Here is a 24,942-nt window from a genome sequence, read left to right as displayed (position 1 = left end):
ATAAAGAGTTGGAGACGTTGTGCTTGCTCGGTTAAAGATACTAGAGAAAAACATAACACAGGTTGACCAACAGTTCAGAATGTGCCTCTGCAACTGCGGAGGGAGAAATTGCAAACCATGCCCTGGTATCGGTTCCTGGGCGTGCACAGACACTGCAAATTAATTCTCTTCTGAGATTTAACTTCTCGAGCATCTTTAAAACAAAAACGAGCTAAGCCATTCCCCAAAGGCAGGCGATTTTCTCAGCGTGAGAAAACGATGAGACAAGCAGCGTCTGGGGCAAACAGATCCAGCTGGAGAGGCTGAAGTCCTGGGGCGCATTTTCCGGGAGGAAAGTGGCAGCCGGGGAGACTGACTCCGGAGCCAAGCGCCCACAGCCCAGGGCTGCCGGTTTCGAAGAGGGCGGAATGCGAATTGTATAAAGCGGGGGAACTGCCTCCGCTTTTACAAAGTGATTCTGGCCAATCAGCTTCGTCCCCAGAGCTCGCCTAATCCTGCCCAGGAGTGAATGGAGCTCAGTGGCGCGCCCGGCCGGGAGGAAGAAGGAGCGTGAATGCGGGGTTTTCCCCGGGTTTCCTCTCTCTCCGCGCGTGGTCCTTCGCAGGCGCGCCTTTGCTTTGGGGCTCCCAAAGGGAGGCCGAAGGAGCGTCCCCTTGGCAGCCGGGTGGTTTCTCTAGCCTTTGCGAAGGTAAGTCATTTCATTAATTACATATCCGATTTTTTAAAATACTGTGTTGGACAGAATGCTTTTCGTTTCGGGAGATGGGCTGGGGAGCTTTTGCCGAGATCCTTCGTAAAAAGGCAGCAACTTGATCGGAAGTTTTTGGGGTTTTCCACATTGCAGCAGGAAAACCCGATAGGAATTTCATACAGTATAACGTTTTATTTCGAAACTGCCGAGCAAGTTCCTGCGCTCCGCCCCACCCCATGAGTTTTTCGGAAAGGGTGACTATTAACGGAGCCTGAAACGCTGCAAATAGTTCCCGAGGCCAGCCTATTGTCTAGGATTTTTCCCCTTTCACGCCTTTGGAAAAAAAAAAAGAGGGTCCCTTTTATGGCCTCGTTTGGGCTCCCTTCTCCTTTGGATGCGCGCGACCATTAACTTTTAAACTCCCGAAAGTAGGTGTGGTAATTGACTCGCTCCCTCCGGGAAGAGTTATTTGCAGCTGAATTGAGTCCCTTTCTGGCTTTGCTTTTGCAATCGCCATTCCTCTTCCTCTTCCCTTTTTGAAAAGGAAGAGACCTCCCGCAAAATAACTCTTAAATGCAACTGCAGGGACTTTTACCGCTACCCCCGACTGATCTTTCACCTCGTTTTGCACATTCTCGCGCCAGGGACCCTCCCGGCTTTGTGTCCCTCCCGGCAAAAACGAGCCGATCCAGCTGCCTGTGGCTTCTGGCGAAAATTGCAACGTCGACCCCAAAGGCACCGAGAGGAGCCTCCTCCTCCTCCAGCCTTAGGGAACGAGACCGATTCCCCCCGCATGATAAAAAAAACTTGCACAGCCGGGTCTCCGCAGAAGGCCCTCCCCCTGCCCTCTGCTTTTCATTTGAATTGCCTGTTGTGCAAATCTTGCTTTTTTCCTGACACGCCAACACTTAACGGGAAGGCGAGTGCGCTTTCAAGCTTCCTTGCTTAGGCAATCCGACGCATTCTCATTTCTGCGTCGTTGGGGCTATTATACTTTGCAAGCTACCCGGAGCGGGCTACTTTCTCCCACGCCCCCGACTAAGAGGGCAGGGCGGGCATTTCGCCCCTTCTTCGTTTAGCATTTTATTTTTGGGGGGTGGGATGGGAGTGGGAGCAAAGAAACCAGAGAGTTCCCACAGTAACCGTTTTAATCCTTTGCGGCAAAATCGACAAGAGTCCTGGGGCACTGGGGGGAGAGCAACAGAGTCCATTGTGGCATCTGCTGTTGTAAGCCGGAGTCATAGCGCGCCATTAAAAAAAAACAAAAATTGCTGTTCTTTTAAGACGACCTGTGGAGTTTCCATAGTAGTGTCTTGTTTGGTTTGGGAGGAGGAGTTGCTCCCTTGCTTTGCACGTTGGCTGGAATTTGCTGGTTCCTTTGGCAGCCTCTGCTGTCCCCTGCAGGTGGGATCCCAAATGGATCGCATGACCCTCCCCCCTCTTGCAATCTTGCACAGAGACTTCTAATCTGAGTCGTAGGTTCGAGCCCCGCCTTGGGCGAAAACTTCCTGCATTGCAGACTGGATGATCTGCATGGTCCCTTCCAAGTCTACAATTCTATGACTCTTGAAAGAGGATCTAGGTAGCCTCTATGTGTTTAACTCTGCCGCAGCAACATATGAAGAGGTTATTGTAGCACATCCACTCCCACCTTGGGGCTCTCCGAGTGGGTTTTTTTTTAAGAACAACAACACTGCAATTCCTTCCAACAGTTTGACTTCATCCCCAAAGGTGCACACTCCATTGGCTCCTGAGACAGGTGGATGCTAACCAACTGCTCCCACTGGCTTGGGGCTGATAGGAGCAGCAGCCCAATACATCTGGAGGGTGCCAGGTCGCAGTCTGTGTGCTACTCTCTGGCTAATAATAATAATAATAATTTATTATTTATACCCTGCCCATCTGGCTGAGTTTCCCCAGCCACTCTGGGCAGCTCCCAAACAAGTATTAAAAACAATACAGCGTTAAATATTAAAAATGTCCTTGAACATTGCCTTCAGATGTCTTTTGAAGATAAGATAGCTACTTATTTCCTTCACATCTGAAGGGAGGGTGTTCCACAGGGCGGGCGCCACTACCGAGAAGGCACTCTGTCTGGTTCCCTGTAACCTTTCTTCTCGCAATGAGGGAACCGCCAGAAGGCCCTCAGCGCTGGATCTCAGTGTACAGACTGAACGATGGGGGTGGAGACGCTCCTTCAGGGCTTGCAGACTAAAAATGGGTAGCCATCCTTCTAACTTAGCTTTGCAATTAGGGGAGTGTAGGTAACACCTGTCCTTTAGTTGTAGCAGCTGATGAGAAGGGACCAGGCCCTGCCTAGCTCTGCTTTAGGCTGTTTACACAAGAGATGTTTCAATTAAGGGCTTTTTTTTCTTTCACTTCTCTTTGCTATCTCCCATACCTGTAATTGAAAAGTTAATTGGCTGGAGTATACAGCTGGGTATTTGGTACTTTCATTATTATGGTTATTTTTTGCTGTTTTCCACACCTGTAATTGAAAAGTTAATTGGCTGGAGTGTACATGAAAGTCTACAATTTGTTGTTTGCGAGTGAATTACCGGGACCTGTGAAGAGGGGTGGGGAAAACATTTTGAGCGCTGGTAAGCCTCTGCTAACTTTGTCAACCTGAATTTACTGGAAGCCTTTTTCTTTCCTTTTTTTGTTTTCACAGGCATTTCTCAAGTTGTAAAAAAACATTAAGCCTCTTCCCTCCCCTCACCCCTGTTGCTAATGGAGGCCGATGACTCTCAGAATATGATGTTGTGCCCATCCTGAGAACAAAAATTTCCATAGTGTGTGCTAATATGGTTGAGAGCCTATAGGGAAGTTTATGCTAAAAAAAAAAGAAGGTACAGTACTTTGCTGATTTATGGACAGTCAGCTTGGGGAACATGAAGAGCTTCCTGGAGTGATGGTGAAAGCGAGTGGTTGCTCTGCATTCCATGCCTCTGAAGGCATCAGTAGAGCAAGCCCAAGAATATCTCTGAGGCTCTCCAAGGAGAGGGTGACATTGGGCTTTGAGAACCACTGGCAGCAATTATAACCTTGCAGGGCCCTTTCCTCAAACCTGTCCTCTCCATATGTTGGACTACAACTCCCCTCACTCCTGGCCATTGGCTATTATGGTTGGGACTGGTGGGAGCTGCAGTCTCAACATTTGCAAAGCTAAGCAGGCTCTGGTATGGTTTCAAACCGTGCCTCCATTATTCACCTTTAGGTGCCAAATGTTCGTTTCTAAGCAGGCCTTTGGCTGACTGACATCCAACGCCCTTTTAAAATGTGTTGGGGAGAGGGGTGTTATTGGGTTGTTTTTGTTTTTATTATGTATTTTGTATTTTTGCATTGTGGTTTATATGTTGTAACTGCCCTGAGACCTGCGGGTATAGGGTGGCATGCAGATTTAATAAATAATAATACATTTTTTAAAAAAAACTGGATGTGTTGAGATTTGTGCATTGCAGGGGGTTGGACTAGACAAGACTTGGGTGATTTCCAACCTTACAGTTCTATGATCTGGGGGTGGGTGGGCACCAAGTTGTAGAAGGCTGCATGAGAGGGAAGAGCTGTAGCTCTCTGGTAGAGTACATGTTTTGCAAATAAAAAAGTTCCCGGTTCAATGCCAGGGATTGCCTGTTAGGGCTGGGAAAGACCCCTTCCTTGGAGAGTTGTGGCCAGCCATCAGAGACTGTACTGGGCTGGATTGTGGTTTAAGAAAACCTCCTCTATTCTTAATATTGCTAAAGGTAAGGGTATTTATTGTATATACAAAATGGAATATGTGCAAATAATTCCCTGAGGTGGTGATAAGCAGGGATATATACGCTGATACGATAGCAGAAGTGCAAAATAACTTGCATTATACTTGGAACAGGTTGTAACAAAGCAGTTTATGGCTACACCCAGCCTCTGTTTCCATCCTGTACCATGAATGGGTAGACACTGTATTTAGAAGGCAAAATGTGAATTCAAATCCAAGCCTCGTTAGGTTGCTTATTAAGTCACTGTTGCTTCCATTCCCAGTTGTTACAGCTGTATAGTAAGACTCACTCGAGGGATGACTGAGATAAATATTGTTGTGCTGCCCTGCATTTGATGGGATATGATGGTTCTAAAGATGTTCTGCATGTGACGTTAATTATTTATACCTTGCTTATCTGTCTGAGTTTTCCCAGCCATTCTGGGTGGCTTACAGCACATATAAAAACATAGTAAAGTTCTGTGTTTCTCAGCATTGTATATTTCTCATGCCAACAAAATTAGCATCAGCTTTTGGTAAGAAGAAACAAGCTAATGTGTACATTTAAGCAGCTGCTTTTATTAAGAACACGGCTAAAGACTTCTGTTGTACGGTGTTGAATATAGAGCTTAGAGATTGTGGTAATAACTGTGCTTGCAAAATTAGTTCGTTTCCTATAGTAGCCATCTGTTTATGGCAGACACAGACACCTCCCCTCCACCAGTGTTTCCTGCTGTTAAACTTCCTTTATGTATCTTTCACTAAATTAGCCGACTGAGTGATGTGAGCGTGAATGGTTAAAGAGCTCAAAGGTTGAGGGGAGAGCAGAACGTGGAAAAAATGTGAAGGTCGCTGGTCTTTTGTCTAAAATGCTGTAAGTACGTGATCTACACTGTTCCTATTATTTTGTGTGTCAGCTGCAATGGTGGGTACCTGTCAAATGTAAAGGTGCAGTCTTGGAACATTTTTTGTTAGAGACCCCATAGATGGAGGCTGCCTTGTTGTTGTTTTTTGCAAACACCTGCCTTGTTGTATTTTGCAGACAATTTCATTGGTGCTGATAGCATTAAAGATTATTCTGATTTTTTGGGTGGGTCTTTGTGTGTGTGTTCTGCTTAGTACTGTGCTATCTTGACTAAAAGCACATCTATGTTCATATCAACTTAATTATCATGGTATTCCCACAAAAAAACTTTGAATTATGGTATGGTGAGGTGGCAGAGATTAGTCCTCTCCCCTTGCATAACCACAGTTCCCAGGAGTTTTCTGGGGAAGAGAATAACTGTTGCATCACTTCAGGTTTATGTGTAGCTTTGCTTTGGCTTAAGCAATAATGGCAGTGGGAACATCTTGCCTCATGTCCCATGTAGTTACTCCTTCAAAAAATGTTTCCCGTACACCATTATCTCTCTGCTTTGTCCTCCTACGGTGTAGCTTCGCTAAGAGATTTTGTGTGGTGTGGTAATAAGAAGCTCGTTTGCTTATTGAATAAGCTCTCTTGCTTATTGAGTAAGATAAAGGGAACCTGGGAGATGCTTGGATACTAATGCATTCCCAGTACAAAAGATAGTGGCTAAACAACTGCATTTAACACAGAGTAGGAACCTGTGGCTCTCTAGCTGCTGCTAGACTGCAGCTCTTATCCTTCCTTGATCATTGGCCATGCTGCTTGGGGCTGATATGAACTGGAATCCAATAGTATCTGGAGGACCACATGTTCCTCATCCCTGGCTTAGTCGATCTGGAATCCAGTCCTTGCATGGCCATGAATGTGCAGCATTGATTTTAGGTATTTGTTCCTAGGCTGTAGATTACAAATTTCATGAGTGGCCTCCTTGCATGCAGCTGTTAAGAGGAAGCAAAGTGTGCACTCCTAATGGGGTGGCAAGGGATGGACTTTGCATCTCTGTAAGGAGCATGGCATGGAAAAGAGACTGCAGACTTTCCTTGCAAGAAATCCCCATCATAGAGATGAAAGGTACTGTTATGAATTGGTTGGGTCACCCCATAATTCCTGGATTTAGTAAAAGTTCAAATTAATCGAGGTTTTATTAAACTTTGGGGAAGCCCCTGGATTTAGTTATGCTGAGGAGCCAAGCCACCTCGGCAGAGTCAGGTGAATGGGCCATTAGTGGAGGACAAAGTTGGTGATGGTCCATCAAGGAAACCACCAGCCCAGACACTGAGGTCCAGCTCTGAGGGTCTTCAGATGGTTCCCTCCCTGCGAGAAGTGAAGCTACAGGGAACCAGGCAGAGGGCCTTCTTGGTGGTGGCGCCCGCCCTATGGAACGCCCTCGCATCAGATGTCAAGGAAATAAACAATTATCTGACTTTTACAAGACATCTGAAGGCAGCCCTGTTTAGGGAAGTTTTTAATGTTTGATGTTTTACTATGCTTTTAATTCTGTTGGGAGCCGCCCAGAGTGGCTTGGGAAACCCAGCCAGATGGGTGCGGGTTCAACAATAAATCAACATAGGGCAAGACTGCCAGGCAAGGGTGACTGGGGCCCCGGGGCCCTCCTTTGCTGGGTACTAGTGGGATGACGGGCTTGAACTAAGAGACACAGCGGATGGCTTTTTGCTGTCCTTTGGATTTAATGCTGCCATTAAGGGGGAAGCCAGACCCTATTAGGATGTGAATGCTCCGCAATCCCTCCACCCAGGTGCAGGTTGCATATATGTGTAAATAAAACCATATGAAACCATAGTCTCTGTAGTGCCACATTGTCCCCAAAGGGAACACAAATCCTGGGAAGCATGCCTGCAACCCCTGGAATTTCGCACTGCTGGTGGTGATTGGGGTGGTGTAATTATATTTCTCTTCTGCCTGTTCAGTGCTCTGATGTCTTGGAAAGGAAAAGAAAGCAAGTCTCAAACTGCACTGTATGCTTGACATTGGGTTGCGAACAGCATGGAGCTGGGTGCATCAGGAACTATCTAGTTATGTAATTGGTAGCTGCCACTTGTTTTGTGGATTGAAAACTTTTGGTATAATTAACTGTTCCTTGCTTTCCTGAACTACTGATAATCAGGCCTCCCCACCCCACAATCTTAGAAAATGTGTCAATGAAAATTGACCTTGGTTGCTGGGCAACTTTCTGTTATCAAATGGAATTGGGCTGAATTCCCTTTTGGGACAGGTTTGCAAACTAAAAAAGCCTCTTAAGTACTGTATTTTTTGCACCACAACACTCACTTTTTTCCTCCTAAAAAGTAAGGGGAAATGTCTGTGTGTGTTATGGAGGGAATGCCTATGGGTGGCATGCCTATGGATTTTCCTCCTCTAAAAACTATGTGCGTGTTATGGTCGAGTGCGTGTTATAGAGCGAAAAATACGGTAACTGTTGAGTGGCTTGTCTTATAGCCAGCTTGGATTTGCTGCATCTACAGTTCAATCATTTTCAGTATGCATATTTCCTGTAAGCCGGTACACGCAACAGTTTCTACATGACTCCAGCCTGCTCTTCCCTACTCATGAACACACTGCTGCATATGATGAAACTCATGTGTGAAACACTCTTTGGAGGATTCTTCATATTGGCATGGCTGTCTGACATTGCATCCTACATGCTGGCTGCTTTTTGCATGTCATGGTAAGCCATGTTTTATGGCTTACTAAGAATGCACAGATTGCTCGCACCTGACTCCTCCCTGCTTGTAAGAAGATGCAACAAACCCCAGTCCTTGGCTCCTGTGTCCAAATTGGGGGGGGGGGGTATGCTTCACTCCAAATAAAACATGACCTAAAGCCAAGATTTGTTCTTGGCTTACCAATTGTTCATCTGAATGACAGTGTGTTTGAATTCCTGGCTTGGACATAACAGGTAAACCAGGGATTGTTGCTGGGTGATCATTCTTGCTAGCAGGGAGAGGAGTGAAGCAATCTGTGCATTCATGGCAGCCCACTAACCATGGCTTGCTGTGATATGCAAATGTTGCCAGTCTCTTAATTGCAGCCTCCACAAAGACTCACAGGTCTGCTGCTGCTTTGGTCAGCAATGCACACAAATCCACCCTCCAAATTTTCAGTTTACAGAGAACTCAGTCTTGTGTCTGTCTGAGCTATGGAACAGGGAGAAACTTGAGGGACAAAGAGATCCCCATTCTCCTCTCCTGGCCTAGATAACTGTTCCAGTTACGAACAGGATAAGTGAATGGCCTTTGCAAAACAAAACTAATGCATGCTGAAAGTGCAGCAAATGACAGAAGCGAAAGTAAGCCTATTGTTGTACGAGTAGCTCCAGATATCAAGTTGTGCGCCTATACACTATAGTGTGCTCTAGCTATTTGAGTTTTAAAAACACCTAAAAGCTATTTGCCAAGTAGTGTAAGTTTGATTGTAATGTAATTTTGTTTTTCAGGCTTTGTATCGAGTCAGTCTGTTGGTCCAACCAGTCCAGTAGTATCTACTGGCAATAACTCTTGGGTAGAAGTCTTGCAGCTGAATGTTGGGATGATTCAGGACAGGTCCATGAAAGCACTTCTCCATTCAGAGCATGGTTAAACTATGGAACTCCCTCGCCCAGGAGACAGTCACCAACCTGAATGGCTTTAAAAGAGGATTAGACAAATTCATGGAGGAGAGGGCACTCAAAGACTGTTGGCTACCATGTCTACCAAGCTCTGCCTTCACAGCTTGAAGTAATAATGCTTTTGGAGACCCATTGAACAGGATGCCAGACAAGATGTGTTATTGGTTCGATCCAATATTGGCTCTATTTATTTTTCCAATTATTTTTTTTTATCAAAGATTTCTTAGTTTACTTTTGTACAGTCATACCTCATGTTACGTTTGCTTTAGGTTGCGTCCCGCGGCGACCCGGAAGTACCGGAAAGGGTTGCTTCTGGGTTTTGCCGCTCGTGCATGCACAGACTCGCAAAATGATGTCATGCACATGCGCAGAAGTGGCAAATTGCGACCCGTGCAGACACGGGTTGCGTTCTTTTCAGGTTCCGAACGGGCCTCTGGAACGGATCCTGTTTGCAACCAGAGGTACCACTGTACGTCGTTTGTCTCTTTTTTCAGGTTGTTTTCTACAGATCAGTTTCGTTTGATGTGAGACGTTAGTGGTTCAGTATTGGCTCTTTCTTGACACCTAACTGATCCTTCTAACTGGAGGTGCTGTGTTTCATCCCTGCTTGCAAAGCTCTAAAACTGAGCTATGGGAGGCTTATAGGATGCTTTGTTTGTCAATTACTGGCTACGTGTGCTTTTTGTTCCAAAGCTGTAGTTCTAAGAAAAAGTCTGGCCAGCAGCCTTCATTTAGTGTCCAGCGGGTGGGGGGACCCAAGGCCTGCAACTGGCTGGTATCGTTGAGGTTCATTTGATGTCCAGGTTGAGCGAATCTGCTGTTTTCCACAGGCAAAGTTTGTTCTGAGCTAAGGCACCAGTGAAGTAATCTGTAGGCCAGAAGACACAAGCTAGGGGAAGGCCGGATCAATATAATCTGAAGGAACCAAGATGTTGAGGGCTTGCAAGTTTCAATGTGCTGTAAAAGCTGAGCTCCGCACACAGCAGGGGTGTATGCCAGCAGCTTGGTATGTAATGGGTTTTAACATTGACTAACTTTTTCCTGTGACCATCACATGCTCATGTAAAAATAAGTACTGAGGAGTGAAGCTAGGGCTGGTTGAGTAATGCTTCTATAGATGGCTAAATAGGCTTTCTGTGCCTTGAGGAAACCATTTCTGACCCTGTAAGGTCCTTTGTTTCATGTGGGTTGTATGCCCGTACTCTTAAAGCTTTGTGCTTAAACATGGTAGGGGGACAGAGCGAGCCAGGGCTCAGTGACAACTGATCTTGGCAAATGGAATAATCCATACTATTTTGGGGGGGCGGTGTATTGATTTGAGAGAGCTATTTCACTTGGGTAAAAGGCACCACAAAATTTGACGCCCTAGGTTAAGGACATTGGCAGAGCCAGTGTTCTATCTAGAGTAGCATCCTGTTCTCATAGCGGCCAAGCCAGGTGCCCGTGGGAAGCCTGCATGCAGGACCTGAGTGCAACAGCTCTCTCTCCACTTGTGAAGAAGTCCTGAGTCTTCCAACATTCAGCTTCACTAGAGGTCCCTGAATTCTAGTGTTAGGGGGGAGGGAAAACTTTTCTGTGTCCAGGGCAGCTGTCTACCAGCTCCATCTGGTATGCAGGCTGAGACCCTACCTGCCCACGGACTGTCTCACCAGAGTGGTGCATGCTCTGGTTATCTCCGCTTGGACTACTGCAATGCTCTCTACGTGAGGCTATCTTTGAAGGTGATCTGGAAACTATAACTAATCCAGAATGCAGCAGCTAGACTGGTGACTGGGAGTAGCCGCCAAGACCACATAACACCGATCTTGAAAGACCTACATTGGCTCCCAGTATGTTTCTGAGTACAATTCAAAGTGTTGGTGCTGACCTTTAAAGCCCTAAACAGCCTCGGCTCAGTATACCTGAAGGAGCGTCTCCACCCCCATTGTTCAACTCGGACACTGAGGTCCAGCTCCGAGGGCCTTCTCGGTGGTACCTGGCCTGTGGAACGTCCTCCCATCAGATGGCAAGGAAATAAACAACTACCTGACGTTTAGAAGACATCTGAAGTCAGCCCTGTTTACAGAAGTTTTTAATGACTGATGTTTTAATGTATTTTTAATCTTTTGTTGGAAGCCGCCCAGAGTGGCTGGGGAAACCCAGCCAGATGGGTAGGGTATAAATAATAAATTATTATTATTATTATTATTATTATTACTATTATTATATTTTCTCTGTCCGCTTTTTTGCGCACCATGTGTAATTTTATACCCCGCTAAACACTTGCTTTTTCTCTAAATGGAAAAAGGCACAAATATTGTAACCTTTCCTCGTAAGAGAGTTGCTACAGACCACAGCAATCATTTTGATCACCCTTTTCCAGGACTGCAGTATCGTTTTTGTAGTGAACCCGTTGGAACGGCACACAGTATTCCGTGTGTGGTCCAAGCATAAGAACTCCTAATGATCCCTAGCATGGATTTTGCCCTTTTTCACACTGACACACACAGGGTCAACATCTTAACTGAATTATCTGCTGTGGCCTGAAGGCCTATAGACAATACTGCACTAGTTGGACAGATGGTCTTGATTCAATGTAAGACAGCTCTTTCTGTTCTTATCCTGTGTGTATATATAAAAAAACCTAGGGTAATTGAATAAATGATTTAGGTCCAAAATATCTGAAATACTTTCCCTGTCCATTTTCTCAGAGGTTAAGGTCTGCATAGGGGGCTTTCCTTGTGCCCCGCACCCCCCAATTGTGGAGGGCATCTAGCATTTTCATAGAATTGTGGAGTTGGAAGGGAACCCAAGGGTCATCTAGTCTAACCCCCTTCAGTGCAGGAATCTTTGCATTGTACAGCTTTCACCATATGCTGAAGATGCACCTCTTCACCCTGGCCTTTTGAAAGTTAAGGTGTTTTGTTTTGTGGGACGCACCTCTTTAGCTGAATCTGTACTGACCTGTTCCATTTGGAACTGTTTCACTTGAAGCCCACCTTCGAACCAGGGAATAAATTTCATAAATGAGTAAAATAAAATGATTCTTTTTTTAAGAACCAGTGAGAGGTTGGAAGCCACCTGAAAACCACAGTGTGCTGAGTGGTTTTATGGGCAGCCAGATGCATGTGCACATCCTGTTACTGTTAGCACATTTCTATGCTATCCTATCCATGTACGAACGGTGTAGTGTATATAGAGGAGATATATACTTTCTGCTGCTTATCCTAGCAGAATGGGGAGGTGTCTTTTGTGTGGCTAATGTGTGAGAGACACACAGAGACGACCCTGGAATGGGGTTGCTGACATTATTAACCTGAAAACTATAAACTATATTGCAACCTTTTTCGTCTGAAGACACTTGAAGTGAAGGTGTCAAATAAAACACTATGGAATCTAGTTTTCTGTGTTAAACCATTCAGCATGAATTTGTTAATTTCTTAAATTTATATCCAGGCTTTCTTCTGTTGTGGAACCCAAGGCACCACATGTCTCGGACTTGCTTACCATTAGCACGGTGGTTGCCTCATTTGCCTTCAGATTACGCTCCAGGGCAAAGTCTAGCTTCCAGTCTTGCATTGCACATTTTAATACAAGAGTAATATGCAAACCAGCTTGCATGGTAACCCCACTCAGGTACTCAGTTACACAGTCAGTAGGTGACTGCTTGGGCAAATTGGGAGAAGCATCCAGAAAGGTCAAATAGGGGGTGGGTAATATTCCATAAAAATGCACCAGTCAAGGGTGTGAGGATGAAAACTGATAGTTTTAAAGGTTATAGGGAGTGCAAGAGAGGAAGAGAAGCCTTTTCAAATCGGAGTTGCTTCCTGGAACTGCACATTGTGTGGCTTGCGGGCTTTCTACACTTACGCTTTAAAAGACTTTAAAAACCACTTCTACCTTGACAGTTTTCTCATGGTTTCCTTCATGTGTCATTACATTACTATTCCATTAATCCACCTGGGTGCAAGGCACGCTGTCTGAGTGAGGCTTCAGAAATTGTTACACACAGAAGCTTTCCATGCCCTGACACTTGCGTAACGGTTGCATGACACAGTGCATTTGCAAAGGCTACAAAGCTCAGCCCGATATTTAATGAAATATTGTACTTTTGATCAGAGGGTGTATTTTTTTGTGATTGAAGTACAACTTGTACCAAAGGGATCTTTGTAATGGACTAGAAACTGGGCGTGTGTACATGTTTCATTAAAAAGCTCTTTAATTATAACTGGAATCCGAACACCTGGGGGGGAAAAAATCTTTGTTTTTGGCAATAAAGTATGCGCTTAAGTGTAAGCACTGAAAATATTTTAACAAGAAAGAGTGTATGTGCATATTCATATTTCTGATTTAAGACATTTTCACTATTCTTTCTCTCTATTTAAAGAACAGCTTCTACAACTCCTGCAAGAAAAAGAGCGTTCTCCAATAAATGCCACTAGGATGGCATTCTGAACACTTTAAATATTAGAGCCCTCTGTTTGCTACTCGTGTCATCCTTGGAGGAAGGGTGGAGATTAAAAAGTACCAGCATTTCTAACTTTGTTTTGAATTGATGCATGTAGTCCAAACTGATAATCGTTTATACCTCTCCTGGGGATAAATGGGCAAGTGGACTATTTACTTGTTGCCAGAAGAAAATCTGAGCACACCTTTTGTCATTACGCCTCTCCATTTCCTTCTCTGCCTCCTGATTCCCCCAAACCCTCCATGCACGTTTAGTTACCCTCAACAAGTTTCATGGTCAGAAAGCTTCTCTTCCAGCCCAATCTCCCCTGCTGCATTGCGAGTATAAATATGGGAGAATCCTAGGTATACCATCAAGAGTTATTTGGAGAGCTGCTGGGATCCTAGTGTTGGGATTATTTGGGCCTTCCAAGATGCATTGTTATTGGGCATGAGGAGTAAAATCACAATGGATTTTGTGCTTATTAATGTCCTACTTTGCTGGCACTAGTCATCAGCATGACTTGTAGTGTAGAGATGCGCCATTTTGGGGAAGGATGTAAAAACCACGAGTGCTTGAGTAGAAGTATACCACAACAGTAGCATGCAGCTGAAATAACTGGTACTTGCCTGCGCTGTGTTAAGAAGGGAATCTGACAGTGGTTTTCAAACAGTGTTCTGAGATGTGCTAGATCTGAGGCACTGAAGGCTTGGCCAGTGCCCCACAAGAACTGATTATGCTCCCTAGCCCACAACATTCCCCTAAATCTTCTGAGAATTGTAGGGGTTTGTTGGCAGAAAAAATTGGGTGGGGGTGAGCATCACTGGAAGATGAACTTGTTTAATTAATTAGCAACTGGGATAAGAAGAGAGGTACCCAGGCAATCCAGATAGATTGGGCAAAATAACGTTGCTTCTCTCCCCCCCCCAGCCCCCCAATAACTTAGGGCTGCTTTCTAGCATTTATTATTTTTAGTATGCAGGCTGAAACGAACCTTGTCTAGGCAGTTGCTGAGTGTTTCATTTGTTTGTGTAATTTTATGTAACCAAAATAATAGAGCTTGACTCGTGCTGCGGAAAGTGCTGATTTCAACTGTGTTAAAAAAAAAACTGCTTCTGCAGCTTTTCTCCCTCCTGTTGCACACCACAAGCTGCAAACCTTGGCTACGTCTGTCCAAGTTGTTAATCATAGCACAGGCCATCTACCAGAAAAAAAAACAAACGGTTCCCTTTCCGCTAGGAGGGTAAATACCATGTGCTGGTTGTGTTCAGCTGGAGCACCTCAAGACTGCTTCTGGCCAGCTGCATCTCACATGATGCCTGAATTTCTTTGACCCGAGACAAAGATCCTGTACTCCTCTTACTATAAATCTGAAATTATATACTTATATAGAAACCATTCAGGAACCAACCCAGGAACCTGTTTTGACAGGGCAAGTGCAAATGCAGAAGACAATGGAGGAGGTTGCTGCTGAACCTCAAGCAACACAAATGGAGAGACCCGAGGCCCTGCAGGAGCATAAGCCGCTGTTCTTGAAGATTGAATCTGGAGCGGGCCAGGGGGGGCCTGGAGTTGTAGGGTTCTTAATTTTGGAGGGACTTTGAAACATGCTTCTAAATACTTTCTGGACTACACTGCTGACTGTGGGGAATGGGACTGTGGGGAATGGGCTGATCTGCTGAGGGGAGATGGAGATATTTCTGGGTTGGAGTTTCCCCGAGACCTACTCCTCAATGAGAAAGGAAAGAAACTAAGAAAGAGATCAACAAAAGACAAGGTAAAGTGCAGGTATAAACAAGAAGATCTGCAAAAGGGACATGGAGGGGACTTAAGAGCCTCGGACATAAGATTACCAGGTTGATGGACTAGATGGAATGGACAGTAAGGACTGACATAACCCGAGACCAGGAAGAAGAGACGTTGGATGAAGATTGGAAGAAAGCTTTAAAAAATTTATTTTGGGAATTAGTATAAAATTAATGAGTATTAGGAAAAATGTATTTAAGGTATTTCATGGTAGGATAAGGTTAAAATAAATTAAGGTAAACTGAACGACAGAATATAGTGAAAGATGGAAAGGATTTGCTGAGTTAATTAATAGGTTAGACTGTTAAGATAAATTACCCAATAAAAATTGAGAAAGATGGAAAGAATTTGCTGAAACAAATAACTAAACTAGAATACAAAAAGGGAGGTGTGAGGAAGTCGATGAAACAAGTAAATGAAAGATAAAGATATGGAATATTGGATGTGTTTTTTATTGTTATTGTATTTTTTATTTTTTTATGTATTTTTTATGTATGTTTTGTTAATTTTTTTTGTTTTCTCCTTTTTTCTGTAACTTTTAAACTTCTAATATCATTTTAAAAAATATATATATAAATCTGAAATTATAAGGCATTTAGGCTGTTGCAAGTTCTGCAAGCAATTCCCTTTCTTGCTAGACATCTACCGAGGAATAGTTAAATAACAGCTGTGATGAATATTATTTAGAATATAATGCTTGTCTATTATGGGTTGGCCACCCACGGTTTAATTAAACTACTTCACAGATAATGTTCCAAACAACTAAAGGAATTTGTGAGTTACTTGTGAGAGGAGACCAAGCTGAACTCTTTAATTTGGTGTAGAGCCATGGTTCCCAACTTGGGGCACACGCCCCACAGGGGTGCAATTCGTGAATGAGTTAGACCAAGTTAATGGCCTTTTAGGATTCCTCCACGTGAACAGGAGTTCGCTTTTTGAATAATATTATATGTCACAGAGATTTTAGAGATGCTTAGGTGGGGCATGGCAAAAAAGAAGTTGGAAATGAGAGATGCCTGGCTGTAAGCCTGCCCTGCTTGTACATCGAATATGCACTCTAATGCAAAATACAGTAGTTGCTGTGCATTGCTTTTAAATTCAAAATTGTGTTTCTAGCCACCATGAGGCTGAGAGTTCTGCAGCTTTGGCTTATAGGAAGACAGGCTTTCCCCCTGTATTTCTTTCTAGTTTTGTTTCTCCTGTCACAAAGGGCTCTTTCACATTGCCTCAGGTTTTGGGGAAGAGTAATACAGGTGTGGATTCCTGCTTCACCACATTACTAAGCCACAGTGCGGTCAGTGACTTGCAGGTTGTTTCGGTTGGTAGCCCTGAGCTTCACTGACGGGGACAGTGGTTACACTCGTACAATGCTGTTTTGCAAGACTTCTGCTTTCATATTTGTTAAGGGGCTTTTGTGTTTTTTTTAGGTAGGGGGATCGGAGTCCTGATCATGAGATATATTCAAAGTCAAAGTGGTTTAAAACACTGAGAGGGCAAAGGAATAGAGTCCCCTGTCTATCTTGCCTATTACACACACAGGCACACTCACTCTGAAATGTTAGTTAGGGCCTCTCATGGACCCAAATGGAGACCAAAAGTAGCTTTAACTGGACACTAGCAAACAGATTATAGTGAAACTGCTATTTCAGAGGCGACTGCTTTATTAAATTTCTGGCCTTGTGACGTAGCGATCAGTCTAATAGGGTGATTAGCAATAAAGTTAGCATGGTGCTTTACAGATGTTATTTTTCAAACGGTCACAGCACAGTGCTTTATGCTTCATTTGGGAAAAACTGGGTAGTGATAGAGATCAGATCTTGCAATGTGGAGAATGAGTGAAGAAAACGCTTGTCTGCCTGCCTTGTGATTACCTTCAGGTGTGGTAATAAAAGGCTCTTGTTTTTTGTGGGTGGCGGCGGCTATGAACATGCTTCCTGTGTCTGAACAAATGCTGCTTTTTTCGAAGAGCTAGCGCATGCAATGGAGATGGAAGAAGGGCCTGAGATTCAAATTTCACTTTTCTTTCCCCTCCCCCACTTGGACTGTTTATGGAAGCAGGCAGGCGACTGTTTCTCCTCAGAAAGCGTTATGGCCGCCTCAACCCTTCTCACTGAAGTGCATCTCTCCTCCGGCAGCCTGAGGGAAATTTAGGAGAGACGGGGGCATTGCAGTCACCTCTCTGCCCCTGAGGCCACTGTCCCCAGTCCTCACACAGAAGGCTGGCTTTTATATGTGCCTTTTAAACAACCAAATCTTTTGCTAGCCATTGGCTTCAAATGGTATCTTTACAGCTGCACCCTGAGCAAAGAAAGAGTTCCTTGCTTACCACACTGGGCTTCCTGCTTTTAGGTATTCTGTTATTTAGTTAGTTAATCTTGCCCAAGGCAACCCAAAACAACCAGACAGAACCCCCAGCCCTGTCCCCCAACACACATAAGTACATTAAAACCAAGAGGAAAAGTTAATAAAAGCATCCCTGCCCACATAGGTTTACAGCCCTGCTGCCTTCAGATAAATTCATTTTAGACAACCCATTTGGGACTCCACACAACAGATTTAATCCTAATAGGCCTGGGAAGGGATGAATTTTCCTAGGAGGTCACAGTTGGGGGGACAGTTGCCCCCTGTTGAAGCACAGAGCATCTGATTTTGGGGAGCAGAGGGCCGGCTGAAGACAGCACAAGTGTTTAGCTCCATTTATGACCTCCATTGCATCCAAACATACAGACAGTGTTTGTAATTAAACAGCAAACTATGGCACAAACAAAAACCACGTTCTTTCTCAGTACAGGGCCATTTTTAATGCTTCGTGACCAGAAACCTAAGTACTTCTGCTGGTTTCTGCAAGTTCTGGATCTACTAAATCTCGTTTTAATGACTCAACCACTGTAGAATTACATTGGGACAATTGAAGATTTTTTTTTTATGCAGCCTTATGAAAGATGCTATTTCTTTCTTTTCCTTGTAAACATCTGCTTGAGGCAATCTTCCCCCCCTCCTCAGATTTAAGTCCTGTACTGAAAAAGCTTTTATGGGTGCATGCTGAATAGGATAGCAGAGTACCTGACACATGGATATTTTAATTTCTGGAGTGCCTGTTAATATGTCCACAGGTTGAGAAATACTACTTGCATTTTTTCCATCATGCTGTCAGGTTTCCCTTGAAATTACACATACACTCAAATAGGCCTGGGCGATACATCAACATTTTATCACCCAGGACTGGTATGAGGAGCAGACAGTGATGTTGGCTTCACTCAGCAGTATATCGCTGGTGAAACCACCATACCATTCTGCCCTCATACTGCACAGAGGGAGAAATTTGGTATATTGCCAGATTGCGATGTTTGGCTGGTGATGATGAAAAGCTGGTATCGCCAAGCCCTACACTCAAAACGCCATGTAAGGCTGAAAGTTGGCAAAGAAATGTACATACCAGGAATACCTCATTTTTCATTGTCTCGACAATGTCAGAATATCATTTAAATACTACATGTCTTATTCGTGAAAATGGTGTAAACTGGTCTTGTAAATTAGCAAAGAATGAGCGCCTATTCTTTCTAGACCAGAGGTTCTCAAAACACTGCTCTGAGCTCCATTCAGGTGATCTGCAGAAAGGCTGCAGAACGCTTTAATATATGTGCACTTATATATCATTTGGAGGAGGGTTTGCAGAGCAAAAGCAATGATAGGTGTTTGAAGATATTTCCTTCTGAGATCCAGGCTGGTCTGCAAGCTTGGGCAAGCTGCTATTTCTGCTCCCCCTATCTGCAATATTGGGATAATATTGACTTGCCATGGAGAACTATTAAGAATTAATGAGAATTTGTCTGAAGTGAACCATTGAACTTCAATATAAATGTTCTGTAATGTGATGAAATTCTGTGTACTTGATTACTGCATATCAGATAGTCAAGAACGTATGACTGCAGCAGTTTGATGTTTGATTCCCCAATTTCCATCAACCCCAGCCAGCATGGCCAGCGGTCAGGTATGATGTAAGTTGTAGTCTAGCAACATTTGGAGGACCACAAGTTCCCCACCCCTGGTTTCTGGAATGGCATGGAATCCAGCCATGCATGGGGAAGTGGAAGTGTCTGTTTGATACAAATAAGTCCAAAATTTGAGTAATTATCCTTCACCTGTTGTGTTTTTGTATTTTTAGGGGTCTTCTCTGGGATTATAACTGTGATTTAAAATGTAATAACATTTGGGACTTCCGGGTCGGCGCCATCGCCGAATGGCGGGCTCCCTCCGAGCTCCGGAGGGAGCCTGCTCGGCAGGGGCTGGGTCCTACCGCACCGGCGATGCGGGGACCCTTAAAAACCACGGCCACGGAGGCCGTGGACATGGAGACTCGGCTGGCACCGTCAGCGCCCTCTCGATTCGTGAAGGAGCCTTTTTAAAGGCTACGGATCGGGTGCCGGGGAGGAGCGTGGTGCTTTGAGTCCTCTGCTATCCCTGCCGAGCGCAGCCGCATGCCATCCGGCGGAGAGCGCTGACTTCTTCTATTGAAAATTTGGACCCAAAAGAAGAACCCGTGAGTAATTGGAATATGGACTAAAAAGAGGGATAAATTTTTAGAATCTGGAGCGAACGGGGGAGGTGGAAAAAAGGAAGTCAGCCCCCCCCCAAATTGTAGAAGAGCCAAAACAAAGGACTGGATAACTAAGATCGAGAGGAACCTTATCTTGCCGAACTAGCAACTTCGCGAGGGAAATTTATAAGATTGAGCTGGAGGAGAAAAGTGGAATTCGTATTAAAAAGCAACCCCCCCGGAATCCCTGGAGCGATTCGTGAAAATGCCTGGAGAAGAATAACGGAGGTTTTGACAGCTGTCAAAGAGCTGTCAAAACGGAAGAATGAAATTGAGACTTTGTTATGAGGACTTTGCCGGTTACATTTGTTATAAATTGGAGATAAATTGTTTCAAATAAGGATTTATAAGATATTTGGACTGGCGGATGTGATCTGGAAGGGAACTTTGTTATTGTAATCCACCTAGAGGAGCTGAGGGACATTGCATGTGTTTTCGACGGGAAACTTGAACAGTTGGATAGAACTTTTAATCTCCTGGGAAACTGCAGAAATGGAACATTATTTTGTCTACAGAGGCCTACACTTTACTGGAAACAATGGATTAATCTGTTGAAAAATGAAAGGAACATGATGTAATGTTTTGCTCCTGAATAACAAGCCTCTGTAGAGACACTAGAAGCCTTTGGAAAAAGAACATTTCTGTGAGGGAACAGGGAAGTAAAAAGGAGGAGAGTGATTGACAAGAATAAGGAAACAACAAGAACTGGACAGAACTGGAGTGGGAACATTTGGGATATCCAGATTTGACAAGCTTATGGATATAAAATTGGAGTTTATACTCCTGGATATAAAAATCTGGATAGAAGAAATGGGCCCCCTTTGATAGACTCCTTCTATGATTGGACATCTGTAATTTAAAAAAAAAAGACCGGTAAAGAACCAGAGGGATGTGGGTTTAGTGAAATGTGGGTTCATCAGGAAGACATTAGAAGTGGAGGGATAGGAGGAACGCAACAGGGAAAGAGGGGAGGGAAATTTGGAATCCAAAGGTTGTAAAATTATTGTTTGTTTTTATTCTATTTTCATCTGTACTATATTTGAAAGGGGGGAACTCGTGGAAGGGAATAGGTCGACCTTAGGGGATGGAAATTTGGATAAATTGAGTTATTGATGATGAGTGTATTTTGGGAATAAGAATTTGTTGAATATTATTGCTTTTTTGGAAGATTTGGAACACAAGAGGGGGTGGGGAGGGGAAGTCCTGGATATTGGAGAAAGTTTATGAATTGGATTTTATTTGTTTTAATTTGGAAAACCTTAATAAAAATTATTTAAAAAAAATAAAATAAAATGTAATAACATTTGGCTAAAGTATTTTCTTTCGTATATTTTGCAGGTGTCTTAAGCCGTAAGAGAACAAATGCAAGGTAATTCTTCGATCAGCTAAAGATGCAGCAGAGCAAAGACTATATTCAGCCGGTGCTGTTGTCCAGACTCTACTTCACACCTTCCATTCTAGCAAACAACTTTTGAAGCAAGATGACTTATAAAAGTTGGCATATGAGGATTTTATTAAGGCTGCTGTCCAAAATAAATATTCATCTACGATGAACACTTCCCCTGAGGGAGAGACTGTGAACTCTTTTGCGAAAACAAGAACTCTGTTTAAAAATAAAGATCCTTAACTGTAGTTGGACATAAGAAGAGTGCATCAGAATGTACATTAATCATAGAAGAGTAAGAAAATGCCAATTTGTACAGCTATTTGCCACTTGTTTTGTGCTGTCTCTCATGGTTTTTTGGGGACCACTTGACAATAGTATTGTGAGCCACATGAAGTCTTACTCTTATAGATACCTCATAAATAGCTATGATTTTGTGAATGACAGCTTATCTATCAGTAAGGACTTGGATAGGGTAGCAGGCTGTCAATACTTGATCAACCACAAGGAGAAATGTCAGAAGCAAGATGTTCTGCTGCTGCTGCTTGTGAAGTCTTCACCTGAGAACCGTCACCGGAGAGACTCTATTCGGAAAACGTGGGGTAATGAAAGGTACGTCCGTTACTATCTTCAGGCCAACATAAAGACCCTGTTTGTGTTGGGGCAGCCAAGAAACCTTACAGACAGAGACTATATGCAAATGAGGCTTCAAACAGAAGACAAGTTTTACGGCGACCTGATTCAAGGAGACTTCTTAGATACTTTCTACAACCTTACCCACAAATTACTCATGCAGTTTAGCTGGGTAAATAAGTTCTGTCCTCACGCCAAGTTTGTTATGTCAGCAGATGATGACATTTTCATCCACATGCCAAATCTTGTTGCATACCTCCAAAATTTAGCACAAGTTGGTGTTCAGAATTTTTGGATTGGACGTGTCCATCGTGGAGCACCTCCCATAAGAGACAAGAAAAGCAAATACTATGTTCCCTATGAAATGTATCCCTGGCCTGCGTATCCGGATTACACAGCAGGAGCTGCGTATGTAATATCGAGTGATGTAGCAGCTAAAGTATATGCAGCCTCGCAGACTCTTAATTCAAGCCTTTACATCGATGATGTTTTCATGGGTCTCTGTGCCAACAAAATGGGAATTGAACCACAACACCATCCCTTTTTTTCTGGGGAAGGGAAGGCTCCATATCACCCATGCATTTACAACAGAATGATGACTTCTCATGGACATGTAGAAGACCTTCGCTACCTTTGGAAGCAGGCTACGGATCCAAAAGTGAAAAACATTTCCTCTGGAGTTTTGGGTAAAATATATTGTAGAATGGTTAATGTTATGCTTCTTTGCAGATTAGACTATCAGGACACATATCCCTGTGTTGCTGCATTTTCCTAATACTTGAATAGACTTGTTGAGCCAAAAATCTGAAATCTCCAGCTCTTTTCTCCCTTGACACATGAAAAATGAACATAAAATATTATGTGAAAACTTTAAATGTGAATGTTTGCCTATATCCCACACTAATCTAATGGCTTCAACAAAGTTTTCTTGGCTCTATTGAACCATTTGCTACCATATGTTAGAGTGTATTTGTCCAAGAGACTTAAAGAACTGGCTAGATATTGCTGAAAACTGTATGTTTACACTTCCAATTCTAAACTAGCTGTAATTACCATATGGAATTGAATTTGGAAATCAGATTATTTGAAAACCATGTACATCTTCTGTTTATAATGCGATTTGGAAAGAGCAGGTAAAGTAGGCAGCTCAGATAAATGCAATGATGAAAGTATTGATGTACTAGTTAAATAATGTTTTCTCCCCCACTCCAATGCTGTATGTCTTATCAATCCAATGGCACTATGCCTGTTACCACTACCATCACAGTCCATCACGGTGATAATTCAGTCCTAACTTTAGAAACCTTGATCCTATACAAGTGGTGCTCATGCTGGCTTCAAGCACTGGTTCAAATGAATCCTGAAAAACTTAATCTCTATTTCAAAATTTTGTAAAACAACTAAAAAAAGGTGTAAAATCTTGCAACCAAAGCACTGATCTCTGAACAAAAAAAACACACTTAATTATTCCTCGCCTTCCAGTTGGTCTTCACTGCAAATATATTTTCATCCTCTTCACTTTTGTTAAACTTAATCAGCAGGAGACACTGTTTTATCTGAAAGTGTAGGATTACACAGCACAAGAGTGGCTTCTAAAGTTCAGAAAGGTGTAAAACACACCAATCCATGTCAGCTACTTACGTGAGTAAATTCCCCACCCATTCATGTTTTAAGGGACTTTGCAATCTCTGAATCCGAAATAGAAAATGCGTAAGTTCTGCTAGTGCAAGAACTTTTGCCCGCAGAAATGGACTCCCCCTCCCTCTCCTCTCTGCCCCCTAAATAAGTTGTAAGAGTTCCCTCAAACTTCTGGAGCAAATTTAGGGGACATGGGGAAAGAAGAGGGAGTGGAAGCTGTTTCTTAGTTGTATGCTTTCCTGTTTTACAGCAGGGATGGTGAACCTCTGACTCTCCAGATATGGGACTACAACTCCCATCATCCCTAACCATTGGCCATGCCAGTTGGACTACAGCTGATGAAAGTTGTAGTTCAACAACATCTGGAGGCGCACATGTTCCCCAGTGCTGTTTTACAGGGTGGGTTGGAACTGAATTTATTTGCTTGCACCTATCATGCCGCATAAGGTTCTAGGCAAAAGGGTTTGCATAGTTTGGGTAGGGGAGAATCTTTGCCATCTCTCCTCATTGCCCTCTTCCCCCAGGCTACTGGCTTTGCTTTAAATTCAAATTATATACAATGTAGGGCTAATGGAACATGGATTTTTATTGGTGTTTGATTTCTATATTGCTATAACCAGTTTCAAAGAGACATCCCATTGACAGCTAGCTTAATGCCATCCAATAACAGTCAAAATATGCTTAAGAGTTTGGGTCTTGTTAGCAGGCCTTTGCTTTGTCTGAAGTGCTAGTCCAGTGACCACAATGCTCAAGTGACCACAAGATTTAAGGCCTAACGTATAGCTAGCACCTAAAACTTATGTTGACTGTTGGAAGTGCTGTATGTGTTTTGTGTTTTACAGCAGGTATGTTCTGCTTTTAAAAGTATTTATTAGCTAGCTTTAAAGGGACATGGAGATGGTTTCGTACTACTTTAGCTTGCAGAAGAATGTTTAACAATTTAAAGAAGTTATGAAGGCACTCTTTCCAGGAAAAGAGAGCTCGACATTTTCTTATCCTTCTGGGTTCTGAACATTGATTGTCTTTATATATTTGAAACTGGAAATTCTTGAGTTTGCCAGTGCTCCAGATGCAAGGTTGTTAGACTTTTATTTTTCCACTTCACAGGTAAAATTGCTTCAGCCTGAATGGTAACTTCAGGTACTAGTTTTGACACTGTTGCACAAAAGTGTTTATTTAAAGCAGTTACTTGTTTGGTTTGCAGCTATTTGATATGATTTTTTTTTAATTACAGAAATGACTATTTATTCATAACACCTTTGCTCTGTATCACGTTTTGTAAAATACTTGTTTTCAATAAACAATTTTGTGTTATTTTGTAAATGTGTTCTACTTTGATATCTGAAGTCACTGAGGATACAATCTTAAGGCTCCATCTGCTGGGATGAGCAGAATTGGGAACCAGCGGATCTCTGGCCCACCTGGAAGGTCACCATCTTACGGTAACTCCCACAACCTGGTTTAGCAGAAGATAGGCTGGGGTATGTCCCAGATTAGCT

At 43.3% G+C, this 24,942-nt stretch overlaps 2 protein-coding genes across 16 annotated transcripts in view; one reads left to right on the top strand and one right to left on the bottom strand.

Annotated features, from left to right (window-relative positions):
* The window catches only part of MCF2L2 (MCF.2 cell line derived transforming sequence-like 2), a 215,018-nt gene that overhangs the window by 101,634 nt on the left and 88,442 nt on the right, over window positions 1–24,942 (bottom strand). The window lies entirely within an intron of this gene.
* On the top strand, window positions 375–24,766 carry B3GNT5 (UDP-GlcNAc:betaGal beta-1,3-N-acetylglucosaminyltransferase 5). 4 transcript variants are annotated; one of them, XM_081911311.1, is made up of 2 exons: window positions 375–688; window positions 21,127–24,766. In XM_081911311.1, exon 2 carries the CDS (start codon window positions 21,447–21,449, stop codon window positions 22,578–22,580), a length of 1,134 nt encoding a protein of 377 aa, XP_081767437.1. In that variant the 5' UTR covers window positions 375–688; window positions 21,127–21,446; the 3' UTR covers window positions 22,581–24,766. The 4 variants fall into 4 exon arrangements, with proteins under 4 accessions (XP_081767437.1, XP_081767440.1, XP_081767439.1 ...); XM_081911314.1 differs by lacking the exon at window positions 375–688 and adding an exon at window positions 5,279–5,301; XM_081911313.1 differs by lacking the exon at window positions 375–688 and adding an exon at window positions 16,541–17,068.

The sequence above is a fragment of the Podarcis melisellensis genome (assembly GCF_964234715.1).
Source record: "Podarcis melisellensis genome assembly, chromosome: 5".
NCBI classification, from domain to species: Eukaryota; Metazoa; Chordata; class Lepidosauria; order Squamata; family Lacertidae; genus Podarcis; species Podarcis melisellensis.
Note: the sequence above shows the minus strand (reverse complement) of the source record. Positions and strands in the feature narration are given on the sequence as shown.